The sequence below is a fragment of the Triturus cristatus genome, chromosome 12, assembly GCF_964204655.1.
Source record: "Triturus cristatus chromosome 12, aTriCri1.1, whole genome shotgun sequence".
NCBI classification, from domain to species: Eukaryota; Metazoa; Chordata; class Amphibia; order Caudata; family Salamandridae; genus Triturus; species Triturus cristatus.
The window spans coordinates 89,261,937-89,285,993 of NC_140595.1; the positions used below are offsets into that span (position 1 = coordinate 89,261,937).

Genomic DNA, 24,057 nt, shown 5'->3' on the forward strand with positions numbered 1-24,057 from the left:
AAGCTAACCTTTCAGAAAGGGCACATGGATGGTTTGTCATCCAGAGCTATAACAGCTGCTCTCCCCAACCTTATCTGGGCGCTGGGCTTACCAGGGCCAAAAAAGAAAACATTCAGCACCGGAGGATGTGCATTTTACCAGCATTGCTGCATGTACCCCCCCCCCCCCCCCCCTCCCAAGGAAACAGATACAATCAATAACATCGTGCAGATTGTGTGCCGAGGCAAAGGAAGATATCCTACACCTCTTGTGTATATGCAAGGGTTTAGACAGGGAACAAAGAGCTAAGCTAAAGCCTGCCCTGAAAAGACTACAGATAAGATCATGCGGACAGGCAGTGAAGGCTTACTTTGAGGGAGAGGACATCCGGCTGGCCTGCTGTCTGGTTCGTTTCTTGGACGCGACCGGAAAAAAAGGACGGCGGAGCAGGAACAAAAGCTAATGAACAACCTCTAGCCACATCTTTCGCCGTCAAGCAACCAGCCTATTTTTATCCTGCTTATAATATAATTTTTCAAGACAGTGATCTGCAATCCTTGGAGCATCTTTAAAGGCTGCAGACACCTCATGATTATTGCTTTGATACGGCAGGTATTTTCTTTCCATTCTCAAATCAAAATTAGGCTTTTTAGATTTTTAGAGCAATCGTATTGGTGATAGCACCATCTAGTTTTAAATATTTTAAGCTAATGACAAATGTGCTTAATCTCCTTATTTTAGAATAACTTGATTTATAATATTTTATGTCTATGGAAAGAATGATCCCCACTGAGACTTTGCTCACAGGAACATAGATGTGCTGAATGTGGCTCTCCTTTAAAATGACTCGAGATATGATTATGTAACGGCGGACTCAGCATTTTACACGAATGAGATAGTAATGAGTTAATCCTATGCATTTTAATCAGCTGTATTTTTTAATTAGTAATTTTATGCAATGTTTTTTATTAACTAAGCATATAATAAACATTAGCTTACCTTACCTTACCCTCCTCCCAAGCAGGCTGGTGAAGTGGCACATCAGGGCGGTGAACTTCAAAGACCACATCGCCTCTGATATGCATTAGGGCTCACTCTCAGTGGAGGAAACAGTCCTTCCCCTGCCCCAGGCACATTTGCATCCGGGCAAGGTGGGAAACTAGATATGCAGGAGGTGTACAGGAAGGTTGGCCACACCTCTAGGGTCCAACATTTGATGCTGCAGCAATTGTTGCCCTAAGTGAGATGGGTATGCCCAGAAGTGGGTCCCTTGCTCGCTGTTCCACTGGAATCCAGCTACCCTGGCTGATGAGGGTTGATACACTGAAACCGGTCCCAGGATGCTTGTTTCCGGTCTAGGGAGGACCCGGCTTGGCAGTTCGGGCTTGACTGTTCCCAGGAGGAGTAGGGTCAACACTGATTTACATATGGCTGGATCCAAACTGAGGTGGCGTGGTGAGAAAAAGAATGATGGATTTAACGCAGATCACTTGACTGAGGTTGAATGTTTGATTTATTCAGCATTCCATCCATCATTTGTTGCTGCACACCTCTAGGATGGGCAACCTGATCTGTACACCTTAAACCAAATTCTGACATCTTCAGGAGGGCATAAATAGTGGGCTTTGGGTAGAAAAGGTGACCTACACTATTGGATGTGGTCACATCAGGGGCGGATTAGCTGCAGGAAATAGCTGCCCATTGGCTACTAGCTCCCACACCACTAACTCCCCTAAATCTAGGATTTACCCCCCCGACACCATAATATCAGATCTGAACAACTTACTTCAAAGAGGAGAACCGTGTTGCCGACAACAGGACTTTGCCCACTGCACAAAGCAAAAGAGGGATACTTTAATCCTGAGGCAACATACTTGGAACTGAGTGAACGACCCGCATCCTTGGCCAAGACTCAACACTCCCAAAAACACGGACCCTTGTGGGAGCCAGAATCACCCTCTGTCTTCCCTGGACAAGTGACACTAGTACCCTGCACACTGAAGGTAAAAATACTCACCTCGGCCAAAGTAACACAGGACAGTGGGCCCTCCGACGGATAGCCCAAATCCAGGTAGTCCAGTGCATTGTGGGAGTTGTAGTTTCAGGCCACTACTTACTCCCCCAGACCTAGTGAAGATCCAGAATGTTTTTGCTGTGCTTAACGCTGCCAAGGCTTGTTGTTCACTAATCCGATAACCGACCCCCCACACTCGAAGCTGCCCCTACAGGGAACATCATGCAACCATCAGCCGACGTCAGCAGCTGTGTACCTGTTGTGTATCTGCATTTTGTTTCTGGCAGCGCCGTGTAGGCGGTAAAAACAGAACCGCCTGCGGTTCCTGTTCAGCACCAAGGACATTTATAATCAAAAATAGAATGGATCACTTGTACCTGTTTTCCAGGGTTATATGGTTTTTCATCTATTCCTTAAAAAACCCTCATTCACGTTTAGGTGATTCGTAGGGCGGTATATCTTGTTTCTCTGCCTAAATCACTACTGTAAATATCCAGCGGTTCCCTCCGGGTGGAGGAAGCATAAACAAAACCCAATGATGATGCGGTCACGTTTTTTAGGCGGAGAATCAAGATATACCGCCCTACGAATCACCTAAACGTGAATGAGGGGTTTTTAAGGAATAGATGAAAAACCATATAACCCTGGAAATCAGGTACAAGTGATCCATTCTATTTTTGATTATAAACGACTTGCCGGAAGGTGAATGGACCACATCTCCTTCTATCTCCCTTACCTTGATTTAAAAACGGCACCAAGGACAGCCAGAACAACTCTGTTCCCGGACTCCATGGGGTAGGTAAAATTTATCTCACTGTTGCGGCCTGATCCTGGGGCCCGCATGATCATAACCCTATAAGGATTCCAAGTAACTTGATCAGCAAGTAACCGATTGTCACTAGTGGATTTTGCCATTGACCACAATGTAATTTGTATATGTATTTTACTGCACTGATTTAATATTGCTTCAAAATTCTATAACACCTGTTATATGTATGCTATTTCATTCGTTTTGGTGTCAAAAGTAAGATAAAATTCACTCCATGTTCCAAACACTTCCATGTTCCTCTTGTATAGCCCGACTGTTCTTTGCCACTCCACCAGTACTGAGCTAACAATGTTTTTGTGTGAATCCCATGACCATCTTTGGGGTGTTGTGATACTGTTTCATGGTAAGGCTACCCAGCGATACCACACAATATTCACTTTCCTACAGGTCTCAAGCTAGATAGGGTGGATTACTGTGGCAGTATAGTTGAGTAGGCAGGTAGCACACTACATACGTTGAGAAGGGCCTTTATATGAACAGTCGTAGGGCGAAAATTATACCAAAAGGCTGTCCAACCACCTCATCTAAAGGTCAGGCATAACAAAAACAAACCCTGAGTCGCATTTCTCCTAAAGGCGCCAACTCCCCATCAATTGGTACCTATGCCCTTACCTGAAGTGAGCCATGTGGTAGAACATAGGCTGCTTGTAGAATAAGTCTTTCTCCGGGTCAACAATCACCGGGCTGTCAACGTAGTTCTTCACCCAGTTAGGGCCACCCAGTGCATTTAGAGCCAAGTTCCAGTCTGTCCAGCCTGTCACATAATTATTGAGGTCCTGCACCAGGGAGAGGAGAAGTATGCATCATGAGGTCACCATGGGGCTGTGAGGACAACCACTCAAGGTCAAACTCTGGGTCAGAGAGAGAGAGAGAACCCCTCTACAGTCACCTACAGCAAATTACATCACCAAACTTTTCACTTAAAGGAAGAAATATTAGACAATAGAAATCCACAGTGTTATAGACAGGAAGGCACACAAAGTCAGTGAAGCTAAATCAACAATTGTACAACAGCAAATGTATATTCCTGTAGGCAAACCACAAACCAAATAGGCAGTCGCATCTGATACCATCTAGAATCACTCACAAAGGTGAGGTGTATGATGTGTGATCAATGTGTATTGGGTTTACAAAAAGAAAGATCAACTTTGCCACAAAATAAAAAGCTTGAAAATAAGAAGTTCATAAATTTGGTTACCATTTATCTTGTAAGGGGTTCACAAAGCAGGAAGAAATAGATGGGAGAACTAATCTTCAAATGTATTGTGAAAACTGTTGGTGGCTCTGAGAAAATAGCCCTGACCCAGAAGCACCAAGATCTGATGCATAAACATTACAGACCCCAACAGTTCTCAGGTATGGACACAACCCTCTGCAGCATTACACACATACTGTATGCATCGAGGAAGACGCCGTGTTGTATAGAGCTTCCTTAACCCTGTTGACACCAATTGAAGTGTACTCGGCAGGGTGGTTCATTTCCCATCCATCCTAAGGTCACTTATTATTGGAAATATAAACAAGGAACTGGGATTTTCCTGGATTTGCTGCATGGACTGTAGCCCTTGTATGACCCTTTGAGATGCCTACTTGATCCATGCAGTGTGAGGATTGCGACTTTTCACTGTGATATTAAACAGATACCGCTCTTTGGCTCATATAATAAAGGAATGCTTCCTGCCCTTTGGCTGCTCTGACACGGACGCACCAAATTATCTCTGCCCTGAAGAAGTCCAATGTTTCACTGGACGAATTGCATTGGCTGATGTTTTTATGAATATCAAGTGATACAACAATAAAGGAGGAAACGCAACTGGATCTTGCCAAAATTTATTTTCAAATTGTGATATATATGTTTTTGTAACATATCACCTGTTTATTTCTCATGTGGTGCACACATACTATATCATTCATAGGCAGGAACACAAACCTGCACGTTTTTGCTCACCATCAGACAGTCGGGCACATGCCCACAGACATCAAAAAGAAGAAACACATCAAATGTAACTTTCAAAGAACGTGGTCCCAGCGGGATACTTTCATGGAGGCTGGTATCCCTCTTGGGAAACCACTCTGGACTCTAGACAGCACTCCAGAGTCCGGCTGACTCGGGTGCAACTTTTGGCCTTTGAGTATCGGTGTTTTGGAATGCCCAGCAGCAGCTAGTTGTGAATCCTCTGTAGTGGCCATCAACTTGTCGATGTGGGCTACTTCAGCTGTGCTGACCCTGGTGTGGGTTCCTAGGGGGTCAGTCCACTGTTACTTTGAGTCACTCCTTTGATGTGAGGAACAACGTTTTCCTGAGCTAGGAGCCAGGAGCCACAGGTACAGTCCTCTCTTTGCTATGTTAATGTGCAGTCCAGCAGACTGTGCAGATTTCTTTGTGCAGTCTAGGGAGCAGCAGGGCAGTCCTCCTTTTATCTTTGTACCAGTTCCGACATGATCTGAGGTTCAGGGTGCCATATTTATTCCCAGAAAGTGCCTGGGGTTGGGGAGCACTAGCCAATGGGCTACCAGGTCTCCTCTTACTTGGTGATGACTTTCTGGCTATGTATGGTATCTAGAAATCCCAGAGTGCACTATTCTGTCTCCTCTCAAGATGGCGGGACCCTTCCTTGGATGTCAGAAGCTTGGTAGCCCACCTTGGAGGTGCGGCTACTCGTGGGCTACACGCCCACTGGAAAACTGGGTTGGGTACTGATCTTCCCTCTGTATCCCGGTCTACAGCATAGCTACCTGAAGAAAGGGCGGCCCGTCAGGAGTGTGAACGCCATTTGCCCACCAAAGGCAGCTTTGCATCTTTTGGGATAACACCGAATGGTTTCATGCAAAAGGGAAGTAACACCTCATCCTGTAGCAGGTTGCTATTGTTACTAAGCCTGGGAGTCAATCACATGACTCCCCAGGCAGGCAGAAAGCTGTCTGTTTACCACTGACCATATGAGGCCACTGGACAACTGGGTCACAGACTGGCAACTTTCTAAAAGTTGCATTTCTTTAATAGTTACATTAAATCCGACATGGACATCAAGTTTGGTTAAATTACACAATTATTTATTTGATACCTTACTGTACCCAGCTAAGTAGTCCCAGTCATAAGTTAACCGGGCTGAGGGGTCAGTCGGTAACCCTGTGTTAGCCAATATGGCTACTAGCCCTTATACAATTCAAAAGCGTTGCTGTTAAGACATATAAAAATACGCGTTCTACTTAATATTAGAACATTGAAATGCTGAGAGCACAAATGTAGAGAAAGGAGTAGCTCAGGGCTTATAATGGCTTGTATAAGCACAGAGCTCCAACACTACAATGATAGTCTTCATGTTTCTTTCTTTTTAATTTAGAACGTTCAACCTTTAGCAGGTTGAATGTTCTAATAGCCTTATAGTTCTTCTGCCTCGGGCTATACAGTTGATTAAGGCCCTCTCCCTCGTCATAGGCCTCACTCATGTTCAGGGTCTTAACAACTGGTAACACCCTCGGCAGTGAGCTATAAGGCTATAATAAACATCTCCCTGCCTTAGGGCTCAATAGGCCTACCTTAGGGGAGACTTACATATATTGCTAAGGGAAGCAGGTGGGGCCTAGCCATTAGTTTAAATGGCAAAGTCGAATTAGCAGTCTTACCACTGCCCTTCCAATCTGCAGTAGCAGGTTGGGAATCGTTTTATACATTGTCACATACCGGGTGGCACAAGCAGTGCTGAAGCCCTGGGTGAACACTCTGCATTACAGGTTCTGAGTACCATATATTAGGGACTTATAAATAAGTCAGTTCTTGCCAAATGGGGATAGCTAATTCGACATACACTTTTTATAGGGTTAGGACACTGGCACAGAGTCTGGTTAGCAGGCCTCCATGCCTTCTCTGGGTCGATAAACCAAACAGGATCAGTCCCAAAATGTGGGGGAGAAAATGCAAAAAGAGTAATTTCCTTTCAGAGGACGTATACTTTTCTGCAGCTGCTCAGTGTAGGAAAGGGCCCCTTTTTTGACATGGTATCTAATGCAGTTTTGACAGAAGTGCACTGGGTTCTTGCTTACCTGGTCACCAGTTCCGTATCGCTTTCCCAAAATTGTACAACTGTTCTTCTAATTGGGACTATCTTTAGTCCCGCCCGTAAGTCCCTAGTAAATGGTACTCCTGGTACCAAGGGCTTGGAAGCTACAGAGGGTCTCTAAGGGCTGCAGCATGTATTGGGCCACCCTAAGAGACCCATCAGCACCAACATGCAAACTGTCTTTGCAGGCTGCTTCGCAAAGGCACAGAGACAAGTGAAGACACAACATGGCACACCTCCTGTCTGCCATGCCTACATACAAGTATAGGTAAGTCACTCCTACAGCAGGCTTACAGATCTAAGGCAGGGTGCACGATACAACATGGGTGGACATATCTGCATGAGCAGATATGCCCCTGTGATGTCGAAGTTGATTCTTAGATATACAAGTGAACAGAGAAGCCATTCTGAGTATATGTGCTGAGCACTGGGGTTTATGAGTTCTCCAGCTGCGTGATGGCTTCACTAAAACTAGAGGTTTGGTATCAAACATCTCGTATTAATAAGCCCACACGGATTCCAGTGATTAATTTATTAATACATGCGCCCTGAGGGCGCCTTTGAGGTGCCCCTTGAAAACCTACAGACTACGTGTGTACTGCTGACTAGTGCAGACCAGCCTGCTATAGGTTTCTGACCCCCTGCAGGTGAAGGTCCCACGCTCTCAGACAGCAGAAACCATGTTAGCTCCGGCCACAGGTGTGGTCACCCCCTCCAAGTAGAATGGCTAAGTTATCAGCATACCAAGGCAGGAGGCTTCAAAGGCCTCTGATATACAACCCAAGGCTTCCCCAGACAGGGGAAATGCCACCCACTGCTCCGGGCACCTTTGGCACTAGGACAGGCGGGAAAATTAGATAATTAGGCGGCGTGTTCCCCTCTTACGCTACTACCACCCCCAAGGTGGGCTACCTGAAGTAGACATGACTTTCATAATTCTACCATCTTAGTTTTGGTTGAATTAGGATCTCTGGGTCAAGGTTAAGCCCACTTCCCACAGGAAGTGGTCATATAGAGGGTGTAGATACCCTAAAGGTAAGTAGCGTATTGGCTACTACTGGCCACTTCCCGTAACACCCCTAAATTGAGTATTTAGGTGGCACCCTTGACACCAGGAACTTCGATTCAACGGATCAAGGAGAGAGGACAAAGAAGAGTCGCAAGAAACAGCAAGAACTTAAGACTGTTGGGGACTTTTGGCGCCAACCCCTGCCTAGGAGATAATTTTAACTCTCTCACCACTGTCGATATTCAGACAGTCTCCTTGCTGATGGAGGTTATGCAGTCACTTGGAGAATGGGACACTCAAGTGACAGGACCCAATGATGATGCTATCGAGGAGCAGCTCCACCAAGACAGCAGAGTGTTGCCCCTCTAAAAAAAATTCTCTAGAGCTAACAAATAAAATGTTAAGAAAGTTTATTAATAACCATTTTATTTTTCAGCAACCCATCCTTAACCGAGTGTCAGGATGGGGCTGGGCAATTGCTGCTGAGTGGCTGCAAGGAGCTGTGAACTTATGTTTAAAGTGTGCGTGTCCCTTTGGCTGTCCATCTTGCAACGGCCAGTCACACACCTGCATTTTAAACTTCTCCAATCTAGCTGTCTTAAACAGCTGGGCTGCGCCAGGATTGGGTAGTGCAGTTGCCTGGGTCCCGGGGCTTCGAGGAGAGACGAGGAGGACGCTGTGCGGCAAACCAGGAAGGTAAGTGCACTTTTTCAATGTATTTTTTATTTTAGTACCACCTGCCCCACCGCTCTAAATACTTGTCAGGTGCCACTGGGTATCCACAGAACCACACTAAGCAGAGGTTACATACAGCACAGAATGTGATCGTGTGGTTGAGGGTCTCAAAATAAATTATTATTATTGAGACCGTTGTTGTTCATTCCCCTCCCCCTTTAACTGATAAACAGCTTTAAAAAACCCCGAGAGTCTGACAGCTCTTCGCAAATTGCCAAGCAAGCTCCCTTGGAGGAGAGAAGCTACTCCCCTGCAGTCCACAGGCACCGAAGAGCACAGTCCGGTTCACCGAGTTGCCACTCACCAGCCAGCCCGATGCCACAGTCCCCCCCCCCCCACCCCCCTCCAGAAAGAGCTACCTGTGCTCCTGAAGGTCAGATCAGCCCCCCCTCCCCCCCCCCCCCACCACCACCAAATGAGAGGAGACCAGGACTAACCGGAGCTGCACAGGACCAGTCACCGGGGCGCCAGACACCTTGCACCAAGCCAAGATTGTGACAGTCCAGTCCAGACTCCGAGACAAAGACCAAGCAGCAGTTGAGTGACGACAGCACCACAGAGACCCACTTCCACAGTGGCCCAGCTGTCCTGATTTTGCAACCTCAAACGGTGAGACAGAAAACAGGACACACACAGCCCAGTCGACCCTTCCACTCTGCACCTGAGCACATCAGCGCAGGTACCAACTGTCTGGCATATCACAACTGCCTCCTTTGTATAAAACACAGAAAAACAATGAATGTACACAAACAGCATATTTTGTCAATGCTCGTTTTGAAAATGGCCATTTCTCGAAACTGTCCATAATATTTGAATGGCTATCGACTCAACTTACTGTTCAATTTGTGATCTAGCCATGTTGAGAGAAGACATCTTGTGACTCTAGTCATACTAATAAGAGAACTTGGGTAGGTGAACCTTTAGGAGCTTTAAGTTAGTTATCCGAGGGAGTGAGAGAAATGCACAATACTAGAAAACACACATGCCTCATTGGGGTTTGATACAAATCACACAAATGACCTTGATGACACTAGAGCTGTACTTGCTAGGCCCAACTTTAAATTACTTGAAAGACATTTTGGCTGTGTTTGTTGACTTAAGTGCCACATACCTCAATAATACTGTGGCTGTATTTGTTGCCACGGTCCCAGCTGCCAAGAAGCACCCCTTTCTCCCAGGGCAGGAATCCGTTGCAGGCCTCCGTGGCAAAGAGGAAGTAGTCAGGGAAGAGATGGTGAGTAGTGCCAAGGGTGAGGCCAGCAGGAACAAGTGCATCGAAGTACCAGTGCACTGCAATTCCATGGATGTACTTTGCGGCATGACGGTCACTCAGCACCTAAGAGGGAGAAGGAGACCATGTATGGGGTAAGACATTTTACACAGGGATTTAAATGTCACAGTAATCTTTGCCTGACTTACATATTCAGTAAGGCTGGTCTTAATGACATCCAAAAGCTCAACATATAAACTTAGGGCCTGATTTAGAGTGCAGGAGACAGGATGTATTAAGTAAGAGTGACAAAGAAAAGAACTCCATCGCCCAGACTGAGTGCCCATCCTTCACATTTAGAGATGTTGAACGGCCCCGTTGACCTCTCGTAGCAATTGAAGCAACCACCGTCATATTTGCAACAATTCAAGTTGCGGAGTGAGACTACCACACTAGCTGTTAAACAGCATTCCTGGTAGGTTGGTGGACAGACCCAAAAGTGTGGTCTATTGTCCAATTGAGGTACGAGGTGCACATAAGAGACCCAAGATTCCCTCCCCAAACTCCTCCACAGATGAAGTTCTATTCTCACAAGGCTTAGATCTTCTAAATTGAATTGTATTTATTGGCAAACATTGATTTCAAACAAGATGATTTAGCAACTAACACAAAACATTGTAAAGTATAAAAGTAATTGAAGGGATTCGAATTTGAAAATGTCAATTAAAAAATATATAGTAGGTAGTTATAGTTAGGACCACGTTTCCATAGGAAATCCGCAACATTCTATTTTGAATAACTTTGGCGCCGGTTGACGAATCCTCGCGAATTTTTCAAAATAGGTGGGGCGCTACGCTCCGCTCCTACCCTGAAAGTCTCGGGGGGATTCATCAAGCGGGGGCTGAGATAAAAGGGGGGTCCCAAAACGCGTTTTTCCCATGCATTTTTCCATAGGACCTTTAGACACAGCTACAGCCCGAACGGCTGAACAGAATTACTTGAAATTTGGCAGAGAGGTAGTCCTCAGGTCAAGGAAGTGCCTTTTGTAGGTTTGGTGTAAATCTGTTCAGTAGATTATGAGAAAATAGCCTTTAAATCAATATATATATATCTGAGCCAGCTTACGGTGCGCTTACGGTGCGCTTACCGTACGCGTACGGTGGCGTGCGCGATTCTGATTGGCCCTTAGATCTTAGTAAACATTCGAATCGGTCGAAACCAGGAAGCGGCGGCCGCCATTTTCTCTCTCGCACTCTGACAGGGGGTTGAAAAACAAAGTGCAAATCATGTAAAGGGGCTGTTTACACAGCTCCCAAGCACCTAGCCATGTCGAGGGAGTCCCCAACGATCCCCCAAGTGAAAAAAGGCAATTTTAATTTTTTCGAAAATTTCGCCGATTACGCTTACCGTACGCGTACAGTAAGAAATAATAATAAAAAAAAAAAATATCCACATTCTCCCCACCCCGTGTGCAAAAGGTGCCCGAAGGGCACCATTTGTGCATGGCTCATCAGAGATAAACAAAACCTATATTTTACCTGTCACAACGATGCTCATCATATGACCTCCATGTGCGCACGGTGCGCGAAGTGCATCGTGCGTTCATGGCCCATCTAGCGTAACGTGGGCACGCGGTGCGCGAAGTGCACCGCGTGCTCACTGCACCGTGCGCGCACGGACGAACTGCGTTAAGTGGGCGCGCACGCCACAAATGGCGTAAAGTAACTTAGCATTTAAAAAACCGTACAAATTCACTGAAAAAACCATAGGTTTCACACACATTATAGTTAGGAATTAGCATTTAAAAAAACCTTGCAAATTCACTGAAAAAACCATAGGTTTCACACATGTTATAGTTAGCTGGACATTTTACTGATAAAAAAACCAATGAAATTCCCCCGTTATAGTTACTGTAGGCAACTATAACTCACGCGACCGTAATCCTCTGCTGATGACATATGTGTCTTTATGAAAAAAAAATATTTGTAATATATGTATAGCTAAAATTTAATGGAAGAAGACATGGGCAAATAAGTGTCTAAATACAGTATTAGCATCAGCAGAGGATTGCAGTCGCGTGAGTTATAGTTGCCTACAGTAATTATAACGGGGGAATTTCATTGGTTTTTTATCAGTAAAATGTCCAGCTAACTATAACATGTGTGAAACCTATGGTTTTTTCAGTGATATATATATACACACACCATTCAGGAGTTAGAAAGGACTGATGGAATGTTTATTTGATATATATTTTTTTTTAGTAAAAAATATTTAAAACTCAGCGCCACTTCCTGATGAAAAACATTTATAACCTTTCAAAAGAAAGTATGTAATTTTTTTTAAACAGAAATGATTATGACTTGATATTTACAAAAAAATCTCTACAAATATGGCAGACTCAAAAACTCAGATTTACCAAGTTTTTGAACAAGTTTTTGAACTTTTTCCTTAAGTCCTAGGACTTGCCTGTGAGTTTTCAGACCAAATTCATACTCTTGGTACCCTACTGTGGAACAACTGTATCAGAGTAAGACCAGATAAGAGGTTGAGAAGCAAACAGCACAGATGATATGTAATGGTGTGAATGGGGAATCTGTTACTTACACACAATGCTCTCATCATGGTGAAGGGTGATCTCTCTTCCGGCATTGGTTCCTCCATGGGTAATGTAATCAGATTTTAGGATGACAACTACAAACCAGATGCAGCTGGAGAGTCAAGAGTCACATATTGTTAGAAGGCTCCTGGACGAAGATTTGAACAGTTTTGAAACTGTCCGTTTCGACTTGTTCTAAGAAAAGAATCACCTTCACAGCTCTCTGCCTTGTGCACTCAAGCTTTTCAGGAATTCTCTCTTCCTTTTTAGGTCGAGCCTAAAGGCAGTGTGCATTCGCTGCTCTGCGAGGAATGTGGTAATCCCTCTGTGGGCTAAGGCCACTCCCACCACTGTCCATTTGCTACTTCCTGTGCCTTTCAAGATTGCTTTCTTTTGATTGGTGAAACGCTGCATTTTGCCCCGCCTTTGGATGTGTTTCACTTTCCTGGCGACTGCCCGTTACATGTGCCCTTACTGTCGGTTTATTTATTCTTTGTTCGGCGCACTCTGTTTTTTGGCATTGAAAGGTCCTGCGCCATCTCTCGCTTCCCTCAGCCCTCTCCTTCCCTCTTTGGATATCTAGGATCTACTGCTATCTTCGAGCCCTACCCGCTATCCAAGCGCCTTTGCTCACACCCCCTCCCGTTGTCCTTGCTCACCACTTTCCCTCGCCCCTCCTCCTCTCCCTAGGCGCGTGATCATTTTTTGGTTTGCGGACAGTCACAGAATCGAAAACACAGACTTTCAGGGAGTGTGTTTTTTAAAATGTATTTAAATCCATTGTCTGGACTATGCTTTTGTTCGTGCCGGTTTAGCTTCAGCTCCTGTCTGTGCCGCCCCATCCCAATTGATTTGTTATCATCTGCAAAGCAGAGCAACCGGATCCCGGCTGAGCCGAAACCCCAGTAGGTCACCATACACCACATTAAAATTCCCTAATTCAGATTTCCCTAAGGGGGCCTCGTTGTCTTGCTCACTTTTCCATTGCGAGTGCCTGGCGCTGCTCCTCTGTATCTGTCATGGTTCCCGTCGAGCAGCATGCCTGGCGGGTGTGTGTGGTGCGCGCCCGTCTATTAATTTCCATGGCACTTGGTGACGTCAGGACGTATCATGCCAGTTGGCGGTCTAGCTTCCCTACAAGGGAAGCAGACGCCAGAACAGCTGATTAGCACTTCCGGGGTAAACTGCATAACAGCCTGCTGTGCCTGCCCGAACAGTGCTTTAGATTATTGCCATCACCTCGCTGGAGTCCGTGCGTTCAGCACTTCGGAAGCCCCATTCAGATATCTTCGGCTGAAGCAAGACCAGGAGCGCTTGCTTATTCCTTGTTTGTGGCTCGCCCTGATGCGCTTGCTCAATTCTTACTTGTGCCTAGCACTGGTGCGCGTAGCCATTTCCTCTCTGTTTGGAGCAAGGGCAGGAGCGCTTGCTCATTCCTTACTTGTGGCTAGCGCTGGTGCGCATAGCTGTTTCCTCTCTGCTTGGAGCAGGAGCGCTTGCTCATTCCTAACTTTGTGGCTAGACCTGGTGAGCATAGCCGTATTCTTGGTGCCTAAAGACAAGCGCAGGAGCGCTAGCTTGGTTGGCAGCACACACAGGAGCGCTTACATTATCCTTTGTACTTTGGCCACCTGCACAGGAGCGCTTGCTCATTCCTTACTTGTGGCTAGCGCTGGTGGGCATAGCCTTTTCCTCTGTGCTTGGAGCAAGCGCTCCTTACTTTGTGGCTAGCGCTGGTGCACATAGTGATATTCTTGGTGCCCAAAGACAAGCGCAGGAGCGCTAGCTTGGTTGGTTGGTTGGTTAGTTTGACAGCACGCGCAGGAGCGATTGCATTATCCTTTGTACTTTGGCCACACGCGCAGGAGCGCTTACTTGGTGCTTTTTGTTTGGCAGCAAGCGAAGGTGCACTGGATTCTTTTTCTATCCCTGGTGAAAAAGCCTCCTTTCCGTCAGTTATGGTGCCACACCTCAGGTGACTATACGATCCGTTGAGCACTATTGATTACTGTGCATGAATCCGTAGGAGTATGATCAGTGGTGATAGTGTTACCCTTTACTTCTCCTTCCAGACGGTGTTTCCAAGACCAGTGTGTGTACGGATGCAAGTTGTAGTACTCACAAAATTCTAGAGCCACACCATGCCAGGTTTTCATGCGAGGCAATGAATGAATATCCAGGAGGATACCCATTCAGAGCCTTTGTAGAATGGCCAAAGTGCCCAGACTTTAGCCAGCCGAGCCTCTTCTCATTCACGGCTGCGCCATGTCACATTTGCCTAAGAGGAAGTGAGGTAGCCCAAGTTTCTGTGGAATGCATTAATTCACCTCAGTGTTATTATTTATGTTTCAACAAGACATTCCTGCAAATTAGCAGCTGAAGGAAGAGCAATAACTCCAGCAGCTGTGAGTTGGCAACCCTTCCACCCATGGATCGGGTGGAACCACCATCACCACAGCTTCAGCGTCATGAAATAAGGTCAGTTCTCTTCATCAATCGGCATGACCAACTATAATTCAAATTTTGCTCGTGCCCACCACAGCAACTGCAAATGTGTCAGTCAACTTCAGTCATTGGTTCTCATGCCCTGTGAGTGTAGGAATTACACTTACTTCAGTGGCAGGTCTGGTGAGTGAATACTTTGTTTTGTCAATGGTTCTTCTTTCCATTCTTTATCAATTTTCACATTTTTGGTAATCCTTGTGTGTTAATGCTATTTTTCCAGATTACAATAATTCAAAGCAAATAGTATGCTTTCTTTCCACCAATAAGAATAATGTTTTTCTGTGAATTTAAAAGTTCTAAATCTCTTCCAGTACCCAATCACCTCTATTAAAATTATAAGCAATAGTTTTTAGTTTCACATTTTTATAGGAAGCATATAATCACCATGTTTAGGTAGTAGTTTGTTTTATTTTTCCGGAATATGCTAGTAAAAAAATATATAACCACTGGACCAACTTGCCAAGGCCATATCTAATTTCTTCACCAATGATTTTCTTTTTACTAAAAAAACATGTATTTAGTCCATTTACTTGTTAAAAAGTGAGAAGTAGGCGGAGTGATATTTTTCTCCTAGATATAGCAAGCACTAAGCCTTACATTGTATAAAGTTCAGAGTTCTGTGGTTGAAGACATTCACCTTTGCTCCCTGACAAAACACACTGCAACTTGTTTCACCCATGTCTTTTACTGTCACAGAGAGGCCGGGAAGCTTCACCAAATAGCTAAATTATTTTGAATTTATTTTACAAGTGAAATTGTGTGCAAATCACCTGTATATCTACAGGTGAATCAGTTTCTGGTGTACACTATTCAAACAGTCACTATCACCTATATGTCATCATGAAACACAGTAGCTTCAGAGGCACTTTGCAAACACTTGCAGTGGCCATGTATTTTGTTTTTGCCGATACTGTTCCACATTGGCAAAAATAAATGTACATTTTTTTTGATGTGGAAGAATATCGTCAAAAAAATCCAGGCAATGGCAAAAGGTCAGGTAAAGCATTTGAAAGGTGAGACCAATTGGCTTTGCGAATGTTTGTTACACGTTGGGTTCACTCTGTACTGCTCTTTATGATCGGAGAAGAAGCTTTTTCTTTAAACTATCCCATTTGGACACCTTTCCTCTTGGTATTTGCACTTCAAATTTGCAATGTTCCTCTCATCTCATCTCACTGTTATCTCACTAAAAATGAAGATGTGCACAGAACTCTCAAAACCTTCCTCTTCTTGTAACTGCTCAGCACATTTGTGTAGGAATCTGGCTTTTCGTTGCAGTAGTCCCTCTACTTTTTGCCTGGTATGTGATACAACTTTGACTGGAGCATACTGGGTTCCTGCTAACCAGGTCCCCAGTGCCAGTTTTCCTTCCCCAAAACAAGACAACTGGTCACTTGATCCCCAAGTGACCAGGCCTTTAGCACCTCTAAGTCACTACTAAGTGGTACCACTGGTACCTAGGGTATAGGTACTAAAGAGGGTTCCGAAGAACTGCAGCCTATCTTGTGCCCCCTCAAGGGACTTTTCACCACAATAATGCAGACTGCTATTGCAGACTGCATGACAAGGTGCTCTAAAAAGTGAAAACATGAGCTGACACACTTGTGTGCCATGTCCCATAAACACTACATGTAATATTTGTAAGTCAACCCTACAGCAGGCCTTACAGCCCTTAGGCAGGGTGCATTATATTACATGTGAGGGCATATCCTGTGCTGGCCAGTTCCATTACTGACAGTACAGGTGAACAGGGAAGCCATCTTAAGGTATGTACTGGGCACTGGATAAAATACGTTTCCCAGCTACATAATGGCTTCATTGAAACCTATGGTGTTTTGTATCAAACACCTCGTATTAATAAACCCACACTGATTCAGTGAGAGATATTAATACATGCACCCAGAGGGTACCTTCGAAATAACCCCTGAAAACCTCCCAACCTCTAGTATATTGGCTGACTGGTCCTGTCCAGCCTGCCATCACGGACGCGTTTCTGACCCCCTGTAGGTGAGAGTCCACGCTCTCTAGTTCGGAAACAATGCCTGCTCTAGCAGGCGGTGATGTCACTCCTCCAAGCGGATGACTAGTAATCAGCACATCAAGGCAGGAGGTTTCAAAGGCCTTCACCGTCTTAGATACACAACCCTGGCTTCCCCCAGACAGGGGAAATGCTACCCCCTGCACATGGCCCATTTGGCACCAGGATAGGTGAGAGAATTAGCTACACCGGGGGGGGTGTTCACCCTCAGGCTAGTACCACCCCCAAGGTGGGCTACCTGAAATGCACAAGACTAGGACAATTCCACCATCTTGGTTTTTGGTGAAATTAGGTCCTCTGGGTCAGGGTTATGCCCACATCCCACAGGAAGTGGTCATATACAGGATGTAGTCACCCAAAAGGTAGGCAGCCCATTGGCTACTATCTAACACTTCCTGTAAAGCCCCTAAATACATTATTTAGGTGGCACCCCTGATGCCAGGACTTCAGATTTGATGGACACAAAGAAGGAGTGTACAAAGAATATTACTGACACAAGAACCAAGGAGCAACTACTGACTTGGCGCCAACCCTGCCAGCTTGACTGCTGCACCCAACTCGCATGGAGAAACTGATGCATCCTGCCACTGTGCAGACTAAGAAACCTGGAGGGATGCCAGTGCTTCACAAATCCCAAGGGACACTCCCCTGGAGTAGAGGGGCTACTCCCCAGCAACTGCAGGGACCAAAGAAGCAAGATCCAGTTCACCGTCCTGCCGCCTACCGGGACCACTGATGCAGCAGCTGCCCAGGAAGAGGTCGCCGTGCTCCCACCGGTCAGATCCATCCTCCCTCCAACTGTGGGGATGCCAGGACCTACTGAGGCCGCACAGCACCAATATCTGTGGTACCATCCCCTTTGCAGCAACCAAGGCATGTTGTGTCCAGCCCACAACAACCCACACCAATGAAAACCGACCTGCACGTCTAATAACTTCAGGGACAGCAAGACCTACACGGAGAGTGGTTCAGCTGTCCTGCTTGCCCCTCTTATGCAAAACAAAGACCAAGAGTGAGCCTCCAACCAGCACTACCCAACACCTCAAAGTATCTCTGCACCTGCGCCCCACAGCCTGAGTCAGAGGGAGGTGACGGTGCCAATGGGATCTTGAGACCCTCAAAGGCGGAGCCCACCTTTAGGTATGCCTAGACTAGACTCTCAGTTGCCGCCAGCACTTTGTGCAGGACCATCTTAACCGCGAGTGTCTCCCGCAGCATGAGCCGAAACCTAAAGACACCACTTCCCTACAGCTCGAGGAGAAGTGGACCAACGGTGTCCCTAAGTACCGAAGCATCTCAAGGACTTAGTCCCCATGTGGATTAACCGGATTGGCCCCCCAGTGCAAGTTTGCAGCCTCTTTGCGATCGGACTATACCCCACTGAAGTGAACAGGAACCCAAAGCCGAAACACATGTCTGTACCCGGCCGCCCAAGGTGACAGGTGACCTGTTGGTGTGGCCTTGGACCTTGCTTCATACTCACCGAAAGTCCAGGAGAAGGGTCCTTTAAGTCGCTGATAAGTGCCTGATATTAAATACATTTTTTCCTTCCATAGAATAACATTACAGCTCTAGAAACTGAACTGTCAACTTTTGAAACATACAAATCCATAACTCGAAAAGTACTTACCCGATTCAGATGATCTTGGTATCTAAATTCATATAAAAATCTGTGTTATGTTTATAAATTGGTCTTGGATTTCTTTATTGAGTCTGTCTCTCACTTACTGCCTCTGTGTGTTCAATAAATGCTTAGCACTACCCTCTGATAAGCCTAACTGCGCTCTGATAAGCCTATCTGCTCGCCCACAGTACCACAAAAGAGAGCATTTTGGTTATTATTTGTGCCTCTGCAAACCAATTGGGGTTTGCCTGGACTCTTTCCACAGTCTACCTCATTTTGGTCCACTATATAAAGAGCAAACTTCCCACAAATTGTTATTCTGAGTCCTATTGCACAGCTGTCTTAGAGTGGGCAAGTACTCTATATTCATCCATTAATTCATTCATAGTCCATTCCATTTCTAGTTTCATGAGATCCACAACCCTCAGCAGAAGGGCGGGCTCCAGACTCACCACTTTAGCCCAGTGCGGGAGCAGCAGCCGCTGGTCATCTAGGATAAGTAGCTTCACTTTGGAGTGAGTACTGCTGGCAAAAGCCGGGCCCAAGTCCATGGCGATGAAGTCACGTTGGTGTTCTGGGGTAAAGCCCAAGGCCTGAAAAGGGTAATTTGTAATAGTGCCAGCAGTGGGCTCATTCTCTGCAGTCACGGCCCAGAAAGTTAAGTTGTACTTCGCATATTCATCTAGAAACCTGCAAAAAGAGGAGAGAAAGGAAGTTGCTAATGTGAAAGCCATCTGTCCAAACCCTCAGCGGAATTAATCAATTTTACAAAAAAACGGAATTCTGCTGCTGGGTGTACAACCTAATATTAAAGAATCCAGAAAGGCATGTCATAGCAGCTGGATTGAAACACGACTTTGGAGAGGATTCATCAAGCCAACAACAGAGGTTCTAGACTATGATCCCACAAATACCTTCTGAGGCCTAATGAAAAGAGACCAAAAAACAGAAATTATTAACACAAGGAAATATGCTCCTTTATAAAATCCAAAGACAAAAACTGGTGATAAGCAAATCTCCAGGGCAAAATTAACTAATATTCGAATGCATTGGGGAGGATAAAAAACCTACAATCAGTAGTGCTTTCGGGGTGAGCCCTTTTTTGGGGGTCCTGGGATGGTTATTGGGCAGTAAGTATCCTGTGCGAGTACTCACTGTAACACTGGTGTCCTAGGACCACAATACCGCTGTACTCCAATGTGGATAATCATAGACCTCAGTTTGTGTGGTGTTGGATGTAGGTTGAAATATACAAATGGGACCGTAGAACATGATGGGATTGCAGAGAATGCTGCTGGGTGGATTTGGAGGCTGTGTGGAGAGAACAGTTTGAAGTTCTCCTGGGCAACTCTCTCTAATGGTCATCTGCTGCGCCTACCCTCTACCCCTTTGGGAAGTAGAAGTCCTAAATCCATTGGAAACATATTTGAGCTCCGCTTCACCTTCATGACACTAGCAACAAGATGATGAAGAATCTGGGGAAAGAGCAAAGCGACACAATGTTGTTCGGCCTGAAGTGGACCAACAGGATGCCGATGGTGTGGAGGTGGAGTACTGATGGTCCAGTTGTGCGCGCAGTCCAGGCTGTCCAGGCTGTTGTTTAAGGAGGGGTAGCACATGTGAGTTGGGTGCCCACAGAGAAGTTGGGCATACAGTCGGTTCCGGTCATGTTAGTGTATGAGCATGTTGGTTGTGCTCATAGTGTGCCACTATCTTAAGCTCTGGCAGACTGAATAACCAGCAACATACACCGGAGACTGTGTTTTTGGGAATTTTTGTATTGTGCAATGAGGTGTTGAAGCAGATGTAACACCGTTATATTAACAGGGAAGTGTGGACATGTTTAAACGTTACAGGTTCTGTGGCTCAAAATTGTGTTGTTGACTTTGCAATTTGATAACTTGGGGGGGGGGGGGGGCACTAGGATTATAGGCATAGCAATGATGCGGATGAAAGTACACACCTTTAAATTATGCATGAGGGTTAAGGACTTTCAAGGGTTCCAGTCCACAGAAGATGACAATCACCACATTTGTTTTGTTAGAAGGTGTGTTACAGCACAGACCATGGTCGCTGCTTTTGTTATTTTGAATGTATTGCAATGTAAGGGATGACTTATGTGTTACCACCAATACAGTTTTAACAATATGCTGGGGAAATATCAATACATGGGAGAAGTGATATGACGTGCTTAATATCATGCATGTCAATCAATCAATCATGGGTTTTTTGACCGCGACTAGTCACCCGTGAGGGTCTCAAGGCGCTGGGGAGGGGGGAGTGGTGCAGGTTCCACTCCATCAAGGAGGAGATCTGTCGAAGAGCCATGTTTTGAGGTTTTTTTGTGAGGATGGGGAGTGATGTTGTCTGTCTGAGGTGGAGCGGTAGGGTCTTCCAGGCTCTGGCTGCGAGGAAGGAGACGGAGCGGCCTCCCAATCTGAACTTCCTGGTGAGGGGGACCACGGCGTAGGATAGCTGGGCTGATCGTAGGGTCCTTTGGTGTGCGTGGAATTCGAGTCGGCTGTTCAGGTATGCAGGTCCGGTGTATGCAGGTATGCTTTGTGTGTGTGGGTGAGAATCATGAAGGCGATTCTAGCCTCAATGGGGAGCCAATGGAGGGTGCACAGGTGCTGGGAGATGTGGCAGTGTCTTGGCTATTTGAGGACCAGTCTTGCGGTGGCGTTCTGGATGTTTTGTAGCTTGCGGGTGAGTTTTTTGTTTATTCCGGCGTAGAGTGCTTTGCCATAGTCAAGTCTGCTGGTGACGAGGGCATGAGTGACGGTCTTTCTGTGCTCGAGGGGGATCCATTTGAAAGTCTTGCGTAGGAGGTGGAGGGTGTAGAAGCAGAAGGATGCGATGGAGTTGATCTGGCGGTCCATTTTGAGTTCAGAGTCCAGGATGATTCCAAGGTTGCGTGCGTGGTCCGTGGGGGTGGGCGGGTTTCCAAGGGCAGGGGGACACCAGGTGTCGTTCCAGGCGTCGGGGTGTGGGCCCATGAGGAGTACTTCTGTTTTGTCAGTGTTGAGTTGTAGGCAGCTGCTTTTCATCCATTTGGCGACTGCTTCCATGCCTTCTTGAAAGTTGTGCTTGGCTGCGTTGGGTTCGTTGGATAGGGAGAGGATGAGTTGGGTGGCGTCTGTGTATGAGACAATGTTGAGTCTATGTGTTCTGACGATGGGGGCGAGCGGAGCCATGTAGACGTTGAACAGTGTGAGGATCCCTGGGGGACTCCGCAGGTGGTTGGTGTAGGGTCCGAGAGGAAAGGAGGGAGTCTGACCCGCTGCGTTTTGCCGGAGAGGAAAGAGTGGATCCAGTCGAGGGCCTTGCCCCGGATCCCTGTGTCGTGACGTCTGCTTGTTAGGGTGCAGTGAGAGACTGTGTCGAAGGCCGCTGAGAGGTCGAGGAGAATGAGGGCTACTGTTTCTCCTCTGTCCAGGAGGGAGCGGATGTCGACTGTAGCGGTGAGAAGGGCGGTTTCTGTGCTGTGGTTTTTTCTGAAGCCGAATTTGGAGGGGTCGAGGATGTTGTGCTCTTCGACGAAGGTGGCGAGTTGGATATTGATGGCTTTCTCGATGACTTTCGCTGGGAACGGGAGCAGGGAGATGGTCTGTAGTTTTTTAGGTCGGTGGGGTCCGCTGAGGGCTTCTTCAGGAGGGGGTTGATCTCGGTGTGCTTCCAGTCGTCGGGGAAGGAGGCGTTCACGAGGGAGCGGTTGATGGTGTGGCGAAGCATGGGTGCGATGGGGTCGGTAGCTCTGTTGAAGATGTGGTGGGGGCAGGGGTCACGGAGTGGACTGACTTCATCGTCTTCAGCGTGTCTTCGGTAGTGAGGGTTGTCCAGCTGTCAATCGTTGGCTTCAGGGTGTCGGGGTGGATGGTGAGGGTTCAGTGTGTTGGCTGTCTTCGTCGAAGTTGTCATAAATGTTCTTGATCTTGTGGTGGAAGAAAGTCCTGAGTTTGTCGCAGAGGTCTTGAGAGGGAGGGATGTCTGTAGACTCGCTTGTGGGTTGGGCGAACACCTTGATGATGCTGAAGAGCTCTTTGTTGTTGTGTGCGTGTGTGGAGATTCTGTCTTTGATTGCTGTTTTTCTCGTATTTCTGAGGAGCTGGTGGTGGGCGTGGGTGGCGGCTCTGAAGTTGTTGTAGGCTTCTGTGGATTTGGAGTTCCGCCAGGTCTTTTCAAGGCAGCGACATGTGCGTCTGAACTCTCAAAGTTGAATGGTGGTAAACCATCTGGCTTTCTTGGCGTGTGTGTTGTTGTTCTTCTTCTTCTTCTTCTTCTTCTTCAGGGGGCTATGGTGTTGGCGCTGTCGGAGATCCATCTGCGCAGAGTTCGGGCTGCGGTGTTGGGGTCGTCGTCTTCCGCGATGGTTGGGGTGGAGTTGCCGAGTGAGGCGGTGAGCTGGTCATCAGTGATTTTGGTCCAGTTTCTTTGTGGGAGCAGGTGCTGGGGTCTGTGGGTGGCGGGTGTTCTGAAGGAAAAGTGGACGCATCGATGGTTTGTCCACGGGAGTTCGGTGGTGTGGCTGAAAGTGATGGAGTTTCCTGTTGTGAAGAGGGGGTTGAGGGTGTGTCCTGCTGATTGCGTTGGTGCGGTCACGATCTGGCGGAGTCCAATGTTGTGGAGGTAGTCCAGGAGGGATGTGGTGTTGGAGTCTAGGTGGTTGTCGAGGTGGAAGTTGAGGTCTCCCAGCAAGGTGTAGTTAGTGGATGCGATCGCTTGCGGTGAGTTGATGTCCGTGCTGGAGTTGGTGAATGGTCTGCAGGGTCACGGGGTGGGGGGGGAGAGGGGGGGTAGATGAGGGTTCCTGGGAGGGTGGTGGTGGGGCTTGCCTGCATCTTGAAGTGTAAGTGTTCCATCAGTTCTGTGGGCTCGTCAGGGAGTGTGCTCAGCCAGAGGGTGGACTTGTGGACGATGGAGATTCCTCCTCCAGGGCGGCTGGGGCGGTCCTTCCGGAAGATCTTGTATCCTTGGGGAATGGCGATGGTGATGTCCGGTCCCGAGGTGGTGTTGGTCCAGGTTTTGGTGAAGAATGCGACGTCCGGGGTGGTGCGGTTGAGGAGGTCCCAGATTTCGGTGGCGTGTTTGTGGAGGGATCGTACGTTGAGGAGGATGCATTGCAGGGTCTTCGATGCGGTTGTGTTCTTGCGGTGGGTTGTGCTGGATCCGTGGTTTTGTCGGTGCTGCAGGTGTGCCGGCAGCATTGACAGCTGAAAGGTCCGTGGGTGTCGGCTTGTGAGGTTAGCTTGCAGTTGTTATTGCGGCCTGGGTTGAGTGCATGGGGTGCCGCTGGGTTGTAGCATTGGCGGTGCGGAGGTCCAGGGTTCCTGGCCCTGGTCGCGGATATGCGCAGACAGGCTTGCCTTTGGCATGGAAGAAGGTTGGAATAAAAACATGGATTAAACATGGAGTACTAGAAGAAAAAGTGCTTGTTCTAAGGCTGGGCGAATTTTAGTT

At 46.8% G+C, this 24,057-nt stretch overlaps 1 protein-coding gene across 2 annotated transcripts in view; it reads right to left on the bottom strand.

Moving 5' to 3' along the window:
• The window catches only part of GBA1 (glucosylceramidase beta 1), an 85,344-nt gene that overhangs the window by 30,707 nt on the left and 30,580 nt on the right, over positions 1 to 24,057 (bottom strand). For both annotated transcript variants that reach the window (XM_085639878.1, XM_085639879.1), the window contains exons 7-9: positions 19,053 to 19,290; positions 9,739 to 9,963; positions 3,435 to 3,598 (exon numbers count right to left, since the gene is read on the bottom strand). In XM_085639878.1, coding sequence (XP_085496004.1) covers positions 3,435 to 3,598; positions 9,739 to 9,963; positions 19,053 to 19,290 — 627 coding nt within the window. The remainder of the gene's footprint in view (positions 1 to 3,434; positions 3,599 to 9,738; positions 9,964 to 19,052; positions 19,291 to 24,057) is intronic.